Below are 16,582 nucleotides of genomic sequence, written 5' to 3'. Positions count from 1 at the left end.
CTTTGTTGCCCAATGTCTGAAAACCAGTGTTTCATATATTTTGTCTGCTTTGTGTTGCTGTTTCAGGCATGAGAATACATTTGGTCCCTGTCACCCTATCTTGCCTGGAAGTAGAATTCTTCTCCAGGATGTTTCTCTAAACAGAATTCAAATTTGGAAGTTCCTAATGAGCATTCTAAAAGTTCTTCCCACAACTTTTGCCCATTTGGAAAGCTACTTCTATCTCTGAAAAAATCTGGTGAAGAGGGAGGTGGGAGGGGGGATGGGGATGGGGAATACATGTAACTCCATGGCTGATTCATGTCAATGTATGACAAAAACCACTACAATATTGTAAACTAATTAGCCTCCAACTAATAAAAATAAATGAAAAAGAAAAAAAAAACATTCTCTGAGTTCATGAAAACAGTCTCTCAGAGGAGCCACCTGCACACTCCAGGACGCTCTATAAACTTGCCAAGGTGGTCATTTGTATATGGTATGTAGGATGGAACTGATATCAAGGTAAGAGCAAAAGAAGTTTTGACTCAAGTCAACTGAAAGGTCATCTTCTACCAGGGCTTTGTGGCTGGTTTGTTCAAAGACTTCCCAGTTCAACACCACACCCTAGGGTGTATTTTGAAGAATCTTAATAGGGATTCATTTTCCAATTCTTTAAGCCAAAAATAATAGTGAGGACAACTTTCTTTGTGAGACTATTTCAGTCAGAAGACAATACAGAGAACTTGTTCCCCATTAGTTTAACATTGTTATAAATAGTTTTTTTTTTCTTTTCCTAAATCCATGGTCAGTGGGTTGCTGTCCTTCTCTTTTTGCCAAATTTCTGGAGCATTGATTATTTGAAATTCATAGCTTGTATACCAAAATAGCAATTTTTAAATTTGCAGTGGTCAGCCTTGTTTTATGTTAAACAAAACAATTCATATGTGTCAGAATTTTATTAAACAATTTAATCTTTTCAAGACTGCTTTAATATTAACTACTGACTTTAAAATTTTGTTATTTTTTGATCACTCCTTGTCTAGAGTTATTCTAAGGCCTGAAGGGATGGCAGTACTACCTTTTATTTATATGGTCCTTCATAGACCATGGGCTTCCCTTGTGACTCAGCTGGTAAAGCATCTACCTGCACTGTGGGAGATCTGGGTTCAATCCCTGGGTTGGGAAAATCCCTGGGAGAAGGGAAATGCTACCCACTCCAGTATTCTGGCCTGGAGAATTCCATGAACTCTATAGTCCATGGGGTCACAAAAAGTTGGACATGACTGAGCGACTATCACTCATAGACCATACAAAACTTTGCAGAAGTTATCTCATTTGATTTTGGGAGATTCTAAAATTTTAGGAAACACTAGGGTCTGGAGGTCTAATTCAGCAGGTAATACAGACAATACGCATACAGAGAAAGAATATAAAAGTCATGTAGTAAAGATTAGAAATGCTCTAAGGAAGGGTATAAGATTATTGGCAGGGGGGAGAAAGTTGGAGAACAGTTTGTGAAGGTACTGACCCAAGCCAGAATTAAATTGGTGAAATTAAATTAGGAATTAAACTGGTCAAAAATCAGAGGGACATATTCTAGGTGGCTGACACAAGATGTCCAAAGATACTGAGGCAAAATAAATAGGTCGTCTTTGAAAGATGGTGATAAGAATCCCTTAATGGAGCAGAATGCCTTTTGCTCTGTAGCTCTTTGTGGACAGTGACTCTAGTACACAGTTCTCTCTTGATATCTTTACTCAATTGTCACAAAATAAATGCTTACAGATTAGAGTAAAATGTTACAGAGGTCACATTGCTTGCCTTTAAGAGTATATGTTTGAAGCATTTGCAAGTGTTTTAAGCAGTCATTTAACTCTTTACTCACTGTTCTCACTTCTCTAGATGGTTTTGTGCTGCAGATTAATGCAGTTTAATACACAGCCACATGCATACATGCAAAATACACACAATAAACAAACAGCTTCACATCCTTAGTGAACATAATGAAAATACAAAAGTATACATGGAAGACCACAATGGTCAATAAGGATTCAGGCTCCAAAGTGATATGAATAGCCAGAAAATTGGACCAGCACAGGTAAGAAATGAGAAATTTTTAGGGCCGTTGAGCACCATGCATTTTCAGTGTTCAGTAGCCCTGAAAATTTCTCATTGAGGCCAGGAAGTCTCTGTCTCATTTGAAATGTTGAAATAAAGTGAACCTGCACAGGTTCTCATTGATCTAAACTTCTGTTGAAGTCCAGGACCTCCCACCATCTTTTCTAGTCCCTGAATCTTTTTCTAGACTCTTGTCACGAAGGCTGTAAAACAGGCCTCATCTTTTTTGTTATGGTAACTGAATTAGCTTCAGAGAAAATTCTCCCATTTTATGCGAGTACAGTCTAAGCTGGACCCTGCACTAAGATGAATATTTGTTCAAGGAAGTAAACAGAAATTGTTTATTCCCACATCATATTTCCTTCCTTCTTAGGTTGGAAGGATATTTTCATGTCTATCTAAATAAGATTGAAGTCCCTTTTGATTTCTTCCAAGTTCCTCCCTCACATCCTCATCTTCCTACCTCATCCCCAAGAAGTGTGCTGTAATTCTGTGTCCTTCTCTGGTTTGAGCCATGTTTATAGATTTGCAACTTGCTATACTTTGGAGTGTATCCTTTCTAACATTAACATGGTCTTTTAACTGTGTTCTGGGATGGCTCCAGTGAGCCAATATCAGTCACAAAGCATGAATGCTTATACTTTAGGCTTTTAATTCTGCCCAGGTTTTTTGCCTTATTTTTCACTATATTGACAAGATGGATAAATCTTGAAAATTAAAAAAGACAAAATTGGTAGGTCCTGAGTACCGAGATAATGGGTGCATTTGGAGCTAGGAGGTGGGGAGACTAGGCTTCAGGAAGCTTAGTTATTTAAGTCCTCTGATATCCACAGGCTCCAGACTTGCATGCGAGAGCATTCCATCTATTACTCCTGTGCCCTAGAAAAGGCTGATGAGGCCTGAGCAGAAAAATAAAGGTCAGGTCTGGGTGGTATACCTTTATTAGTCTGTTGTCATTCGGATCTTTAAAAAGGCCCTCTGTGAAACTTGCCAAAGGACGTGAAATGGTCCTGTTAACTCACTCTGTTCGGGGCCTAGTGTAGTACTGTGGGTTTGATAAAGCTTTTTCACAAAGTAAAAGAAGAAGATGTTAAATTGGGCTAATTTTCAAAGACTAGGAGAAATCAGAGAAGTCTATTTTGTTTTGTTTTCCTGACTTGAAATTGAGTGGGTGTTCAGCAGAACTGTGTTTAAGTAAACTTACATGAACTGATTTGTTTGACAATTTGATACCATTTTCCTTTCAAAGTCCCGAGACTGAGAAATGTAAAATGGTACCCAGTTGTGAAAATCATTTGCCTCCTGTCTGGTCTTGCCCCTTTCTGCCTCCTTCTCTCCCTCCCCGTCTCTCTCCTCCCCTTCCTTCTGCCTTCCTTCCTTCTTCCCTCTCTCCCTCTTTTTTTTTTTCTATCCTTCCTTCCCTTCTTCATATTTTTTGCTGAAGACCATAATAACTCATTGAAATTTTCCCTAGAGCCAGTAACAAATTATTAGTGGCTGTGTAGTATTTTTCAGTTGTGTGAATTTTTATTCACTGTGCCATAGAGTGGGTGATGGTTTAGTCGCTAAATCGTGTCCAACTTTTACGACCCCCATGGACTGTAGCCCGCCAGTCTCCTTTGTCCATGGGATTTCCAATGCATTGCCATAAAATAATTTCTGTAATAACCACGTTCATAAACTGATGATTTCATGTTTCATGAGGAACTATTTACTAAATTGATTTTTACATGATATAGTTTATGTACTTTGTTTATCAATAATCCTACAATTCACTATGGATACCTAGGCTGTATCAATACTTTAACATAGTAAGACTTGTAATAATGACAAGATCTTATTTAGCTAATGTGACTGATTATCCTTCACAGTAGAAATATGAATAGCACCTTGACCCATAAAACCACTAATGCTTTTCCCATTTGAAAATATTAACCATTTCACATTTTGCACTAACAGCCTTAAGTTATAGTTAACAGAATTTTATTACAAGAGAGTTTACCTAGAGATTTATTTCTAGTTGGACCTGAACATTTTGCAAATGAGGAAACTGAGGCCCCAAGATATTAAGTGACTTATCTAAAAATCACATGGCTAATTAATAACACCCGTCTTTGCATATAGTCCATAAGGCTTGTTATGAATTACAATAATTAAGGATAATAATTTTATGACCTCTCTCTCTTTCTTATTTTGGAAGTAGAGTAAATTCTTTGGAAGTTATATTCCAAATCACTCAGGTCATGGCTAAGATTTATCACGCTTTCTGACTTCCAATGATTTATTTGGAATGTGATGTCCTAAAGCTCCATTTTTAGAGGAAGTGTGGATAGGTAGAATTGAAAGAAAAATAAAGTCTTGAGCTTATCAGAAACTCAGAAATGGCATTTCTAGAAAAATGCTGATATAAATAACTATTACTTTCTCTTTCAAGTTTTGATAAATGACTTCTTCAGACTGAACACCTGAAGATCAATCCCTAGATTCATAAAGAATATATAGTGGTTCATTTTATTCAGTATGTTAAAGAATTTTTTAAAAATTATTAACTCATTAGCATTAATAGAGGCCTATAGTGATTCTTCATGCCAGATCCACTCAACTTAGTCTCATGATTCCCAACTACTGAATGTTCCCTTAGCTGCTGAAAGCTCATCAGTGATCAGTTTCATCTTTAGTTTCCCCTCTAAAACTCTTCAACTCTTATGTTCCTTAGGGAAAAAATGCTCCCAAGAGGATCAATGACAAATCTTGAGTCACTTAGCCTTGAGTGCCTCTTAACTTATAAATAAGCAAAACAGCATTTTGAATACCTTTTTGTTCATTATTACATGTACTTTCTAACACTAGGAGGAAAAAAGCTGAACCTCCTTCTGGCTCAGAGACCCTTGGCTCCACTTGTGAAAACTAAGGGGTTCTTCAGTCTCCTAACTCTCTTTCTATCTTATGGGCTTATCATTGTTGTTGTTTAGTCCCTAAGTCATGTCAAACTCTTTTGCAACCCCATGGACTACAGCCTACTAGCCTCCTCTGCCCATTGGATTTTCCAGGCAAGAGTACTGAAGTGGGTTACCATTTCCTCCTCCAGGGAATCTTTCCGACCCAGGGATTGAACCCATGTCTCCTGCTTGGCAGGTAGATTCTTTACCACTGAGCTACCTCAGAAGCCTATCTTATGGAGTACAATGCACTGAAAAAAACAATAAGTATAGAGGTATAACTGAAGTACAATAAACTACACAAATGTAAAGTGTACAATATGATAAACTGTGGTATGCATACACATGTGTAACTATTGCCACAGTCAAGATGGCAGATGTTTAGATCATCCCAAAAGTATCCTTGTGCCCCTTTGTTCTCTATTTCTCCCTTACTTTCTTCCCCTAGACATAACCACTGATCTGCTTTCTATCACTGCAGGTAGATTTGCATTTATAGAATTTTATTTAAATGGAAACATGCAATATATACACCTTCTGTTGGTCTTTTTTTTTTTCACTCACCATAATTATTTTGAGGTCCATGCATCTTATTATATATCAAATGTTCTTTTTTTGACTGAGTAGTATTCCATAGTATGCACATACCACAGATGATTCATCCTATTAGCTATTCCTGGACACCTGGGTTGTTTCTAATTTTTAGCTGTTACTGAGTAAAGTTTCTGAACAACCTCATACAGATATTTGCGTGGATAGCAATTTTTATTTTTTTGTGATAAATGTCCCAAAGTACCTTGTTCTCCTGTTAAATTTAGCTTTATCTCTTTAGGAAGCTTCCAGATTATTTTCCAAAGTGATTGTACCATTTGACTTTCTTACCAGTAGTATATGTAGTTGCTCCACAGCTGATGTGGTCAGAATTTTTTAACCATTCTGGTAGGTCTGTAGTGGTATCTCATTATAGTTTTAGTTTGCACTTTCCTAATAACTAATTATGTTGAGCATCTTTTCATTTGTTTGTTCCTTCCTGTATCTTTTTCTGTGAAGTATCTCTTTGAGTCTCTTGCCCATTTTTAAAACTGGATTTCAACTCTTTATTAATCTGCTCAGATTTGTCTCCTACAAGGCTGCAAAATAGTTTTTCCTTTCAATCAGAATTAAATACATGTTCATGAGGCCTACGTACATCATTCACTTGGGATCATCTTTGTCTGTTTACTCTTGAAATGTAGTTTCTCATGTTGCCAGTCTATCCGTTTACATCTTAGATATTCAAAGATTGTACTTACATTTCTCTTGTGGCTATCTTTTTGGTAAGAATAGATCTATACTAAATCCAATTGAACTTTATCTTCTCTTGGGAAAAAGTAGTATTTTAGGTAACAAGGTTATATGTGCAAGGCTAAAAACATCCACTTATGGTGCCTTGTAAGTGCTTTTATAGAAAGTACATCCTATGGGAGTTTTGAATACCACCAAGACATTTGTGTTTTTAAGGAAATAATTTACAATGGTAACATCGATTTCAAGAAAGGGAAGTGCGGCTGTTCAATGAATATCACTTACTGTAAATAAGTGAAACTTTTCCTTTTCTTTCTTTACTTATTTATTTAACTTTTTTCTTTATCATCAGAAAACAAGCAACTGATAGCTTACTTGGATTGTTACTTTTGAAAGTTACATATTGGTAAGGAAGTATACTTTTATCTGACTGTGTTTAAGGGAATGTGATGTTTAGTCTTTGCATTCAAATCATTGTTCCAATAGAAATCTTACATAATTTTTTATCATATTATACCACATTTCCTTAGACGGGAACAAATCCATGTTCAAGTTTCTTTTTGAATGGGGGGAAATCACTTTAACAAAGAGGGATTCTGCTTACATCCATCAGTGGTTATTTTAAAAGAACTTTTCTATTATTTTAGTATCTGAAGTGACAAATTAGCTGTCTATTTTTATTTGCTCATCCTTTTCCAATGAATGTCTTTAATTTGACTCAGATGTGTATATTAAGATCTTTGGAAAGTCACATCTCATACATCATTGTATGAGTGAAAATAAATGCAGGTTTGTGCTTTTAAAAGTAAATTCCTTAATTAGTGCCCTGAATCCATGCAAATAGATGGGAGGGGGGCATTTTAGAGTAATTCAGTTCAATAACTTTCTTGCTGGTGTCCAAATAGAATTTGAGTTGTTGCAAAATCTTTGGTAATGCCACAGTAAGATTGCTCTCTGACTTCTCCCATTTCCCTAGCTCCCACTGATTTCTAAGAAAACTGTAGGGAAGAAGTTTTCAAAGTGTGGTCCGTGGACAAATAGCATAAGCCTTCACCTGTGAACTTGTGAGAAATGCAGATTCTTTAGCTCTACCACAGACCAGCTGAATGAGACATTGAGACAGGGTCGGGGAGGGCAGGCACAGCAACCTGTGTCTTGACAAACCTTCCAGGTGATTCTGAAGCATGCAGAAGTTTGGGAACCACTCGTCTAGGGGAAGGAAGGAAGTTGTGAATGCAGGCCTAGATAAACTTCCTTTCCTACAGCTCCAAGCTGACAGGTTCATGACAAGGTCGCTGCAGCAGCAACTACACAGGATTGGATATCTTTGTGAAATTAAGGGGCATGAATACTAACTGATCACAATGTTCTAGATCACTAAAATTTATATTGGGAAAGATGGATTTTTACTTTTAGCCTTACGTCGAGGAGAAGCCCAGTTTTATAAGGTTTTGTGTATGACATGGAAACCATGCCTATTTTTTTTAAACATCCCTCCTTTGGAATTTAGAAAATTTTGATAGAAAAACAGAATTACTCTTAAAGACATTCATCACAAAAGTCATAAGCAACATCCTCAACAGTGATGAATAACCCTGAAAAAATTTATAGTTGACTTTCCCTAATACAATATAGTAGCTTTATTTGCCTAAAACATGTGTCACAGAACACCATGCTGGGCACCTAATGCCTATTGAATAAGCATTAATACTTGATTTGTTAAACCCTTGTTTGACAATTACATGTCACACACACACACACACAAATAGTCATTAAAAAACCCTGTTTGTATTCTGTACTCGCCTTTCTCGAAGAGTCAGTTTAAATTGGTCTAAATGTGGTCAGTCTAAATTCTAGCACTTTTGTATTCAAAGAATTAAATTCATTTTAGGGTTTGCATTTTATTGATATGTGCTAAGGATTAGATGCACTCAGTTAAGCTTCTTCCTGGCCAAATGACATACCCTGTCTCTGATGTCAGTCTGAGAAAATCCTATATAGTGTACAACATCCCCGGATTACCTTATCTAAGTATTACATGGACATTTCAGATGATATGTCTTGGCATGTGGTCATTTTTCATTAACTTATTAAGGTCTGTTAAAGCATCTTTCCCCCTTTTTGACATTTTGCCATAATTGAATGCAAAATTGACTGTAAAACTGAATGAATGCCTGATATCCATGCAGTAAGTTGATGGCGCTTCCTTGGTGTCTAGCAGACATCAATTGCAGATGTTCTAGGAAAAAGGACTCTGTTGCTATCCGACATTGGCTATGGATGGTGCTGTCTGTCCTCTGGACTTTATTTTCCTCAACTGTAGACAGAGGGGATTCATTATATCATCTCTAAGATCCTAAATATTTTATGATTCTAAGGCTTAGGGGAAGTTTGGTGCGGAGGGGGGTGGCGGGGAATCCAAGCCTCAAAGCACTGCTGAGGTATAATATATGATTGAAAGATTTTATGTATTTCTTCAAAGAATGAATGAAACAGAGTAACGAGCATAAAGTCAGCCTCAATATTCTTTGGAGACAATGGGAAATAGTGATATTAGGTACTCATAATTTTAGAGTTTAGACTAATGTGTTTGGGAAAAATACTTTTGAAAAGTATATTTAATCTTAATGCTTTTTCCTCACAGTTTTCACCTTGAATTATGTACTCTTAACTCTAAGGTATATGAAATACTTAGAAAAGGCAATAATTTTAATATTTTAAGCATAGGTGTGCTCTGACGATCATATATATTCTTCCTAGAAGAGAAATATCTTTTAAAGGACAGCTCTCTACAGTTTACACTCCCCTGTACTCACTTATTTCATTACATTTGTGTAATCTAAAATTGTAGCTATAAAGCTATTTTGGGCATGCTTTTTCCAGAACCTTGTAAGAATCAACAGGAGCATAATTTTAAGCTACAGAAGCGCAAAATAAGCACATAATCCTAGCTACCATAAATAAAAAGGCCAGAATTCTAACTTTGCAAAGACAGAAATACTAACAATGGAGGAGGGGAACATAAGGACAAAAAAAGTAGAATTTGACCAGGTATTTCTGTTTCCTTCTAAGTTTTTCCTCTGAACTTTGTTTCTTCTCAGAGATGGAATTCTGTGAGACTCCTCACACCCTCTGCTCTGGCTACCAGACAGACATACACAGCGTTTCCCGGCACGGCTACCAGCTAGAGATGGGATCTGATGTGGACACTGAGACGGAAGGCGCTGCCTCCCCTGACCATGCGCTGAGAATGTGGATCCGGGGGATGAAATCAGAGCATAGTTCCTGTTTGTCCAGCCGGGCCAACTCCGCATTGTCCTTGACTGACACTGACCATGAAAGGAAGTCTGATGGAGAGAACGGTAATATAAGCATCTATATTAATAGTTTATGGAAAACCCAGAGAGAATGCAGGTTTTAGCCTTTGATTTCTTTTTCCTTCCTTATATCTTCCTACCTTTCATTTCCTATACAAAATGAAAATCAGGGTCCCATGGACAAGGCATGTACCTAAGTATCAGGCAAATAGACACATTCATTTACAATAATAAATAAAGTACTTTTTATTTCTGGTGGTTCCCCCAAGGGAAATCAATCTTATATCATCAGCAATATAGCGCATGTCTTATTCATTACTCGCCTTTTATTTTCATCTTTATTTTCCAGTACAATACTAGTGATATTTATTTTAGAAGTACTCATTTCATGTATTTTGACTTTGTATCAATATATGAACAATGAGGCGAACAGCTGTATAGCCAAGCCTATTCTGCATGTGTTTTCTATTTTGATTCAGATTAACCTGTCAAGTGTACAGACAAAGGCAAAGTAATCAGATTAGGCTGAAATGATTTAAAAAAAAAAAAAAAAACAAAGTGAATTAACATCAGCCGTTTGCCAGACAATAAGTAATAAGGGCAGTATCATTAAATGGTAATTATGTATTATTTTCTTACAACTTTTAGAAATGGAAAAGTTTTTGTCACTTTGATTTGTTGGGAAGAGGTTAATTTGTTTTGTTTCCTGCTTTTCTATCCCTATGAAAGAACAAAGTCCTTTCTTAAAAATCACATTAATGCTTATTAAACACATTAATCTCTTCTCATCATCCTGTTTGTCTACATTTCATAGGTCCCATCACTGGGGACCTGGTCTGTCAGCAGTGGCTAATTAGTATTTTCTCAGGTACCAGAGAGGTAGCCAACAGCCCTGTACCTGCAATTCTTTCTGTTCTGTCCTCCTCTGCCTCCCTCAGCCCAGAGGGGACATTGGCCACAAAGATATAATCAGGAATGACATTTGTCCACTAGATAGAATATCATTTCCTAAATGAGAGTCCATTACACTTTGTAATATCACCAAATATCCTTGAGGGTCTGGATTTTTTAGGTTTATTTTCATGTATGTATATATGCAATGCTGAGTTTGACCAAGAGCATGGAGGAGGTGAAGTGTGGAAGTGAGAAGGGAACATACTTGATCTCTGTCATGCATATTCATGTAAGTGAAGGAACAGTAGCATGGATGTTGGGAGACCCTGCACAGGTCCCTACAGTTTTCTGGGCTTTAACTGTCAAACCAGAAAAATAACAACCAAATTTAAGTGAAATCAGGTAATAGAGGAGCTCCTCTATTTCCAAGACTTCTTGTTCTCCCTTATCTCATTCCCCACACACATGCATAAGTCCACAGTCATGTCTGACTCTGTACAACCCCGTGGACTGTAGCCCACCAGGAATTTTCCATACAAGAATACTGGAATGGGTTGCCATTTCCTACTCCAGGGAATCTTCCCGACCCCGAGATAGAACTCACATCTCCTGCATTGGTGGGCAGATTCTCTACCACTGAGCCACTTAGGAAGCCCTCACGCCTCACAAAAGGAATATATGTCAAGTTCACTCGCTGAAACATTAAGAGAAAAGAGTTCCCCCTAGGCTCAACCGTTCTTCTACTCCTGCAAGACCCTAGGTCTGGGGTTTCTTCTGGGGTGATGAAACTACTCTGGAATTAGATAGTGGTAATAATTCCACAACTCTGAAAATACTAAAAACCACTCTAAGAGTATGAACATTATGGTATGTGAATCGTATTTTGATTGAATCTGTTATTTAAAAAATACTACTGGACGAAGAGTAAAGATTGAAGAATCCCAGATGAGTTGGACAAGGATTAATTAGTAAAAATATTTGCTGTTACAGGTTTTAAATTCTCTCCTGTTTGCTGTGACATGGAGGCTCAAGCTGGGTCTACTCAAGGCAAGTGTTTCCAAATATTTGATGACAAATTGTTTTTACCTCACCCCATCTCTGACAACCAGCCTGCACAGTTCAACCCTGCCCATCTGATAAACAACACACAGGCCTGGTTCATTAACCTGTCAAAGATTAGTTTATTGGTAGCTTGTTGGTTTGTTTTCCTCTGGAAGATTTCATGGGTGTATGTTGATGGTAACAGTGAGGAGGTGAGGGAGGAGCTGAGGACAAAGACAAGATTTAAGGTCGAATAGAGAAACACTGATTTAGCATGAGAGTAGAGATTTAAATCAGGTATGGTTGGTTTTGGCCTCATGACTTTCTACATCATCTATGATTTTTTGCATGACTCTAGCCATTGATTTAGTATAGTTCAGATACTGCCATAACTTTACAATGCCATCTAGCAAATGGCCTTGGGCTTTTCCTTCCAATGCTCTGGCTTGGCTTAAGAATCACACTACACCCCCATCCCTGTTGTCATTATAAATAACACCTTCAAATGAAGGAAATGCCATTCATTCTTTTCTGTAGACGTGTTGTCATTCTTCAGTGAGGGGACAGTGGTGTCCTTTTACTTTTGCCTTCATTTTGCTCACTGGCTTTGCTCCTTTGCAGAGGGATACTTAAAACAATATTTATAAATGATTTTGATGAAAATCAAGTACTTTGCGAGATGGGGAACCCTCACATCTGACCACAGGGCAATGACTCAAAATTTGTTAGCAACTGGGGGAAATGGATCAAGGGGAAGATGTATTAGAATCATGTATTAGATGTATTAGTTTTATCAAAATGCATATTATCCTCCCCCACCATGAGGACTGCTTACTGTGATGAACCACTATATGTACTGTGTTCGTGTGCCATATATCCCTTGGAGGTTTTAGGAACTTTTGGGGATGTTTGGGGCTGTGCAGCTTCATTTCGCCTTCCATCTAATCAGCCATCTACCTTGGTCATGTAACACTATTTACTGAGACCGAGTTGGAAGACTCAGGAGTAAAGGATATGTGTCCTGTCTTTTCTTTATAGGTTTATCTCCCTTATGGTTTATTTTAGGAATTGGATAGGGTACCACAAAATTGGGCAGGACTGCCAAGGTGAAAACTGATCCAGTCTGCTAAAAAGTAGTTTAAATGCCAGCCTCTTTTGGCCCAATGTACACCTCCAAAGAGGATTTCAGTAGAGCATAGTGATAAACACTTTGTACTGTGAAGCCAGACTTAGATTAAAATCCCACCTTAGATTTAAATCCCAGCTGTGTGATGTTGGGAAAGTTGTCTAATGTTTCTGTGCCTGAATTTCATCATCTGTAAAACCAGGAGGATATTACTATCTCCCTCTAAGATTTGTGATAATTGAATAAATGAATGTATATAAAGGATAGCACTTATATAAGTATAGTCAGAATGTTCATTATTCTTATTGATCAGTACTTCACAATTTCCAAATACACTTTTAATATCTTTATCTCATTTCATCCTCATGACCCATCTATAGAATGATTCTATTGTTTCAGCATTTTACATAGGAGGAAGAGTTAAAACAGCAATTTAGAAACAAATTAGCTAAATGCAATTGATTTTTTTCCAAATAGCCAGACTTTTTAGTTCCTTTGAATCATGCATGAATATAAGACATGAACAACTTTACTCAGATAGAGTTCTGTAAGTTTTACTCTGCTAGCAATTTTCAGTAAGGAGTATACAATTTGGAATCTTATTTATGACCTTGTGTAAGATTTTACCAATTTAGATTCCATAAATTTTCAATCAGTGATAACCAGGCCTGGCCTGCCTTCAGCATTTCCATAGATTCTTACAGAGGAGGTTTGAGTTGAGATGAGAGTGTAAATGGTTTTTCTAAAAGCATGTTAATTTGAAAAAACAAGTTATTTTCAATGAATTGAACTTAATGTTTGTGTGCAAATATTGCTATTTATTTCTCACTGATCTCATGCATTCATGAAAGCAGGCCTAGCAGGGAATCTATTTCAGTAATTTGAGTTTGTATATACTATGTTTGAAAAGAGTAAAATAGCTTAAAATTTTTAGGATTAAATACTTCACAACCTAAGACTCCATGCCACTCCATCCATGTGCTTCAGTTAGTGTCAGTGACATTTTATTTTGTTTCTATCTTCCTATATATTCTGATTTTTAGATTATTGATAATGCAATAAGATAATATCATGGTATTGATTTAGGATGATTTAAGCTTCACTCCTATAAATTTGGGAGAGAAGTGAAAGTAGGGGAATTTGTTAATTTGAGTAGGTTTTTCAACTGGGAAAGATTTGAGACATGATTTCAAAGACACTTTGAATTCTGTTCCTCCTAGGCTATTATGACTTGCATTTTCTACTTATATTTTGAAATTATGTCTGTAAGGACTTATTTCTTTCATTTAATTAATTGGTCAAGCCTTTCAAAATATTTATATTTTTTCTCACTTTTGTAAACTGTTTGGTTACCCATAATTGAATTGAAGTTTCCAATATGCTTTAAGCCATGAAAAATTAAAATAAATAACTTTCACTTTCTGAATGAAACCAACTGAGAGGTCTGAAGTACAGGGAAGGAAGAGCAGCAGGTAACAGAAGAGAATGTGGGTTTCTTGGCTTTCAGAGGACAGTCTGAACACTAATGTACTTTATTTCCATTCCCTCAAATACGTCCTAAGTAAACCCTTTGTTGTGTATTGATGCTTAATCATCTGTTAGGAAAACTGCAGATTTATTCAAATTAGCTTCATCCTGAGGCCCATAAGCAGGAAACTTTGATATCAGTCATAATGCTTTATTCATTTTACCCCTTTTCTACTCCCATTTCACATTACTACTTGTGTAACTATTCATTGTAGGCTAATACTTGAGTTGTTTATCTTCTGTCTTCATAATAGTTTTTAATAAGCACTAGATAGGAAGCTACTTGAAGACAGAGCCTGGTTTATTCACTGTTTTTTCTTCAGTACTTAGCCACTGAATCTGGAGAACAATAGGTACTAAAAAATGAAGAATATGCTTTACTCTTTGGGCTTCCCTGGTAGATCAGTCAGTAAAGAATCCACCGGCAATGCAGGAGACTGGCTATAATATGTAGGAGATGTGGGTTTGATCTCTAAATCAGGAATTTCCCCAGAGAGAAGGACATGGCAACCCACTCCAGTATTCTTGCCTGGGAAATCCCATGGACAGAGGAGCCTGGAGGGCTACAGTCCATGGGGTTGCAAGAGTAGGACATGACAACAACTAAACCACCATCACCACCATGCTTTACTCTCAGGGGAAAAGTTAAAACAGAGATAATATTGTAGTTCTTCTCTAAATAGAAATGTTGCATACATGTTCAGTTGCTCAGCTGTGTCCAACTCTTTGTGACCCCATGAACTGTAGCCCTCCAGGCTCCTCTGTCCATGGGATTCTCCAGGCAAGAATACTGGAGTGGGTAGCCATTCCCTTCCCCAGGAGATCTTTCAACCCAGGGGTCAAACCCACATTTCTTGCACCTCCTACATTGGCAGGCAGATTCTTTACCAACTGTGCCACCTGGGAAGCCCTTAATAGAAATGCTACAGTGGGTCAAACCTCTGGTCATCTAACACACGACTCTACCTCTGACAGGTGATCCAGTGGGCTTTTCTTAGAAGAACTTGGCAGGCCTACTTGAGCATTAACATCAGTGATTAGAGTGTTCCTCAATAATGATATTTGACTCTACATTAGGTTGGAGCAAAAAATTATATTAGCAGCTAAATTTGAGTAATCAATTTCCAGGAATGTGTTTTTCACATGTGGCCTAAATGAAACATTTGTATTAGAAAATGTGAAAGTGCTTATCAAGGTGCTAAATAGAAGGAAATAGTTAAAGAAAGGCATTTTTAACCTTTAATAAAGTATGTCACAAAGAAATTACTATGGCTATATTCTTGTTGTTAGTGATATTTCTGTATAAGCAGTATTTATTGAGCAACCACTCCAGTATCCTTGCCTGGAAAATCTCATGGACAGAGGAGGCTGGTGGGCTGAAGTCCATGGGGTCACAAAGAGTCGGGCACGACTGAGCGACTAACACTTACTTACTAACACTTATTCTTTGCCAGGCTCTGTATTGGAGACTGTGCTGTGCTGGGCCTAGTCACTCAGTCATATCTGACTCTTTGTGACCCCATGGACTGCAGCCCTCCAGGCTCCTCTGTCCATGGGGATTCTCCAGGCAAGAATACTGGAGAGGGTGCCATGCCCTCCTCCAGGGGATCTTCCCAACCCAGGGATCAAACCCAGGCCTCCCGCATTGCAGGCGGATTCTTTACCAACTGAGCCACAAGGGAAGCCCATATTGGAGACTGGGGATATATAAAAGATGACCACTACACAATTTTAACTCTCTCAGAATTTACAGTCTAGAGGACAAGAATGATGCCCTATGAATTAGAATTGTTTATTATTCCTTATTGTTGTTATTGCAGGTAACAGAAACCAACTTGAGCTACCTTAAACCTAAAAAAACAAATTTATATAAAGGGGCATGTGAATGCTTCATGGGACCAGGACAAAACAAGGAACTAGATTAGAAGAATTGCCTGTTCCTTTGCCTCTTGCTTCTGAATCCATTTCCTTCAGTCCTGTCTCTGTAGATTTACTTTCTCTAAATCTCCATCCACAAGGCAAGCATAAAACCTCATACAGTTCCCCAGTTTATATTTCTTATGTTCAGGAAAGAAGTTGAGATTAACTGGATATTTTTCAATGCCATTTCTAAATTCCAGTGAGACAGAATACTTTTCCAAGCTTGAGTCAGATGTCTACCACTGGTCCCATCAGCTACAACCAGGGAGTAAAGTTAGCAATACACATGTTGCTTTTGGGGACCCCACCCACTGGATTCTTGGAGCAGTTTGCCATGCAGGTGGTCAGAGTCAAGTAGGCATATATACCCAAAGAAGTCTACTGGAGACAATGAAGGCTAACTGTAATACAATTTAGTACCATAATAAAAAATA

General features: G+C 37.4%; 1 protein-coding gene across 2 annotated transcripts in view; it reads left to right on the top strand.

Moving 5' to 3' along the window:
- TENM1 (teneurin transmembrane protein 1) overlaps positions 1–16,582 on the top strand; it is an 882,499-nt gene that overhangs the window by 321,260 nt on the left and 544,657 nt on the right. For both annotated transcript variants that reach the window (XM_043896987.1, XM_043896986.1), the window contains 2 exons: positions 9,425–9,685; positions 11,525–11,581. In XM_043896987.1, coding sequence (XP_043752922.1) covers positions 9,425–9,685; positions 11,525–11,581 — 318 coding nt within the window. The remainder of the gene's footprint in view (positions 1–9,424; positions 9,686–11,524; positions 11,582–16,582) is intronic.

The sequence above is a fragment of the Cervus elaphus genome, chromosome X, assembly GCF_910594005.1.
Source record: "Cervus elaphus chromosome X, mCerEla1.1, whole genome shotgun sequence".
Taxonomy (NCBI): Eukaryota; Metazoa; Chordata; class Mammalia; order Artiodactyla; family Cervidae; genus Cervus; species Cervus elaphus.
The sequence above is the reverse complement of the archived record's forward strand: the minus strand, read 5'-3'. Positions and strand labels throughout refer to the sequence as shown.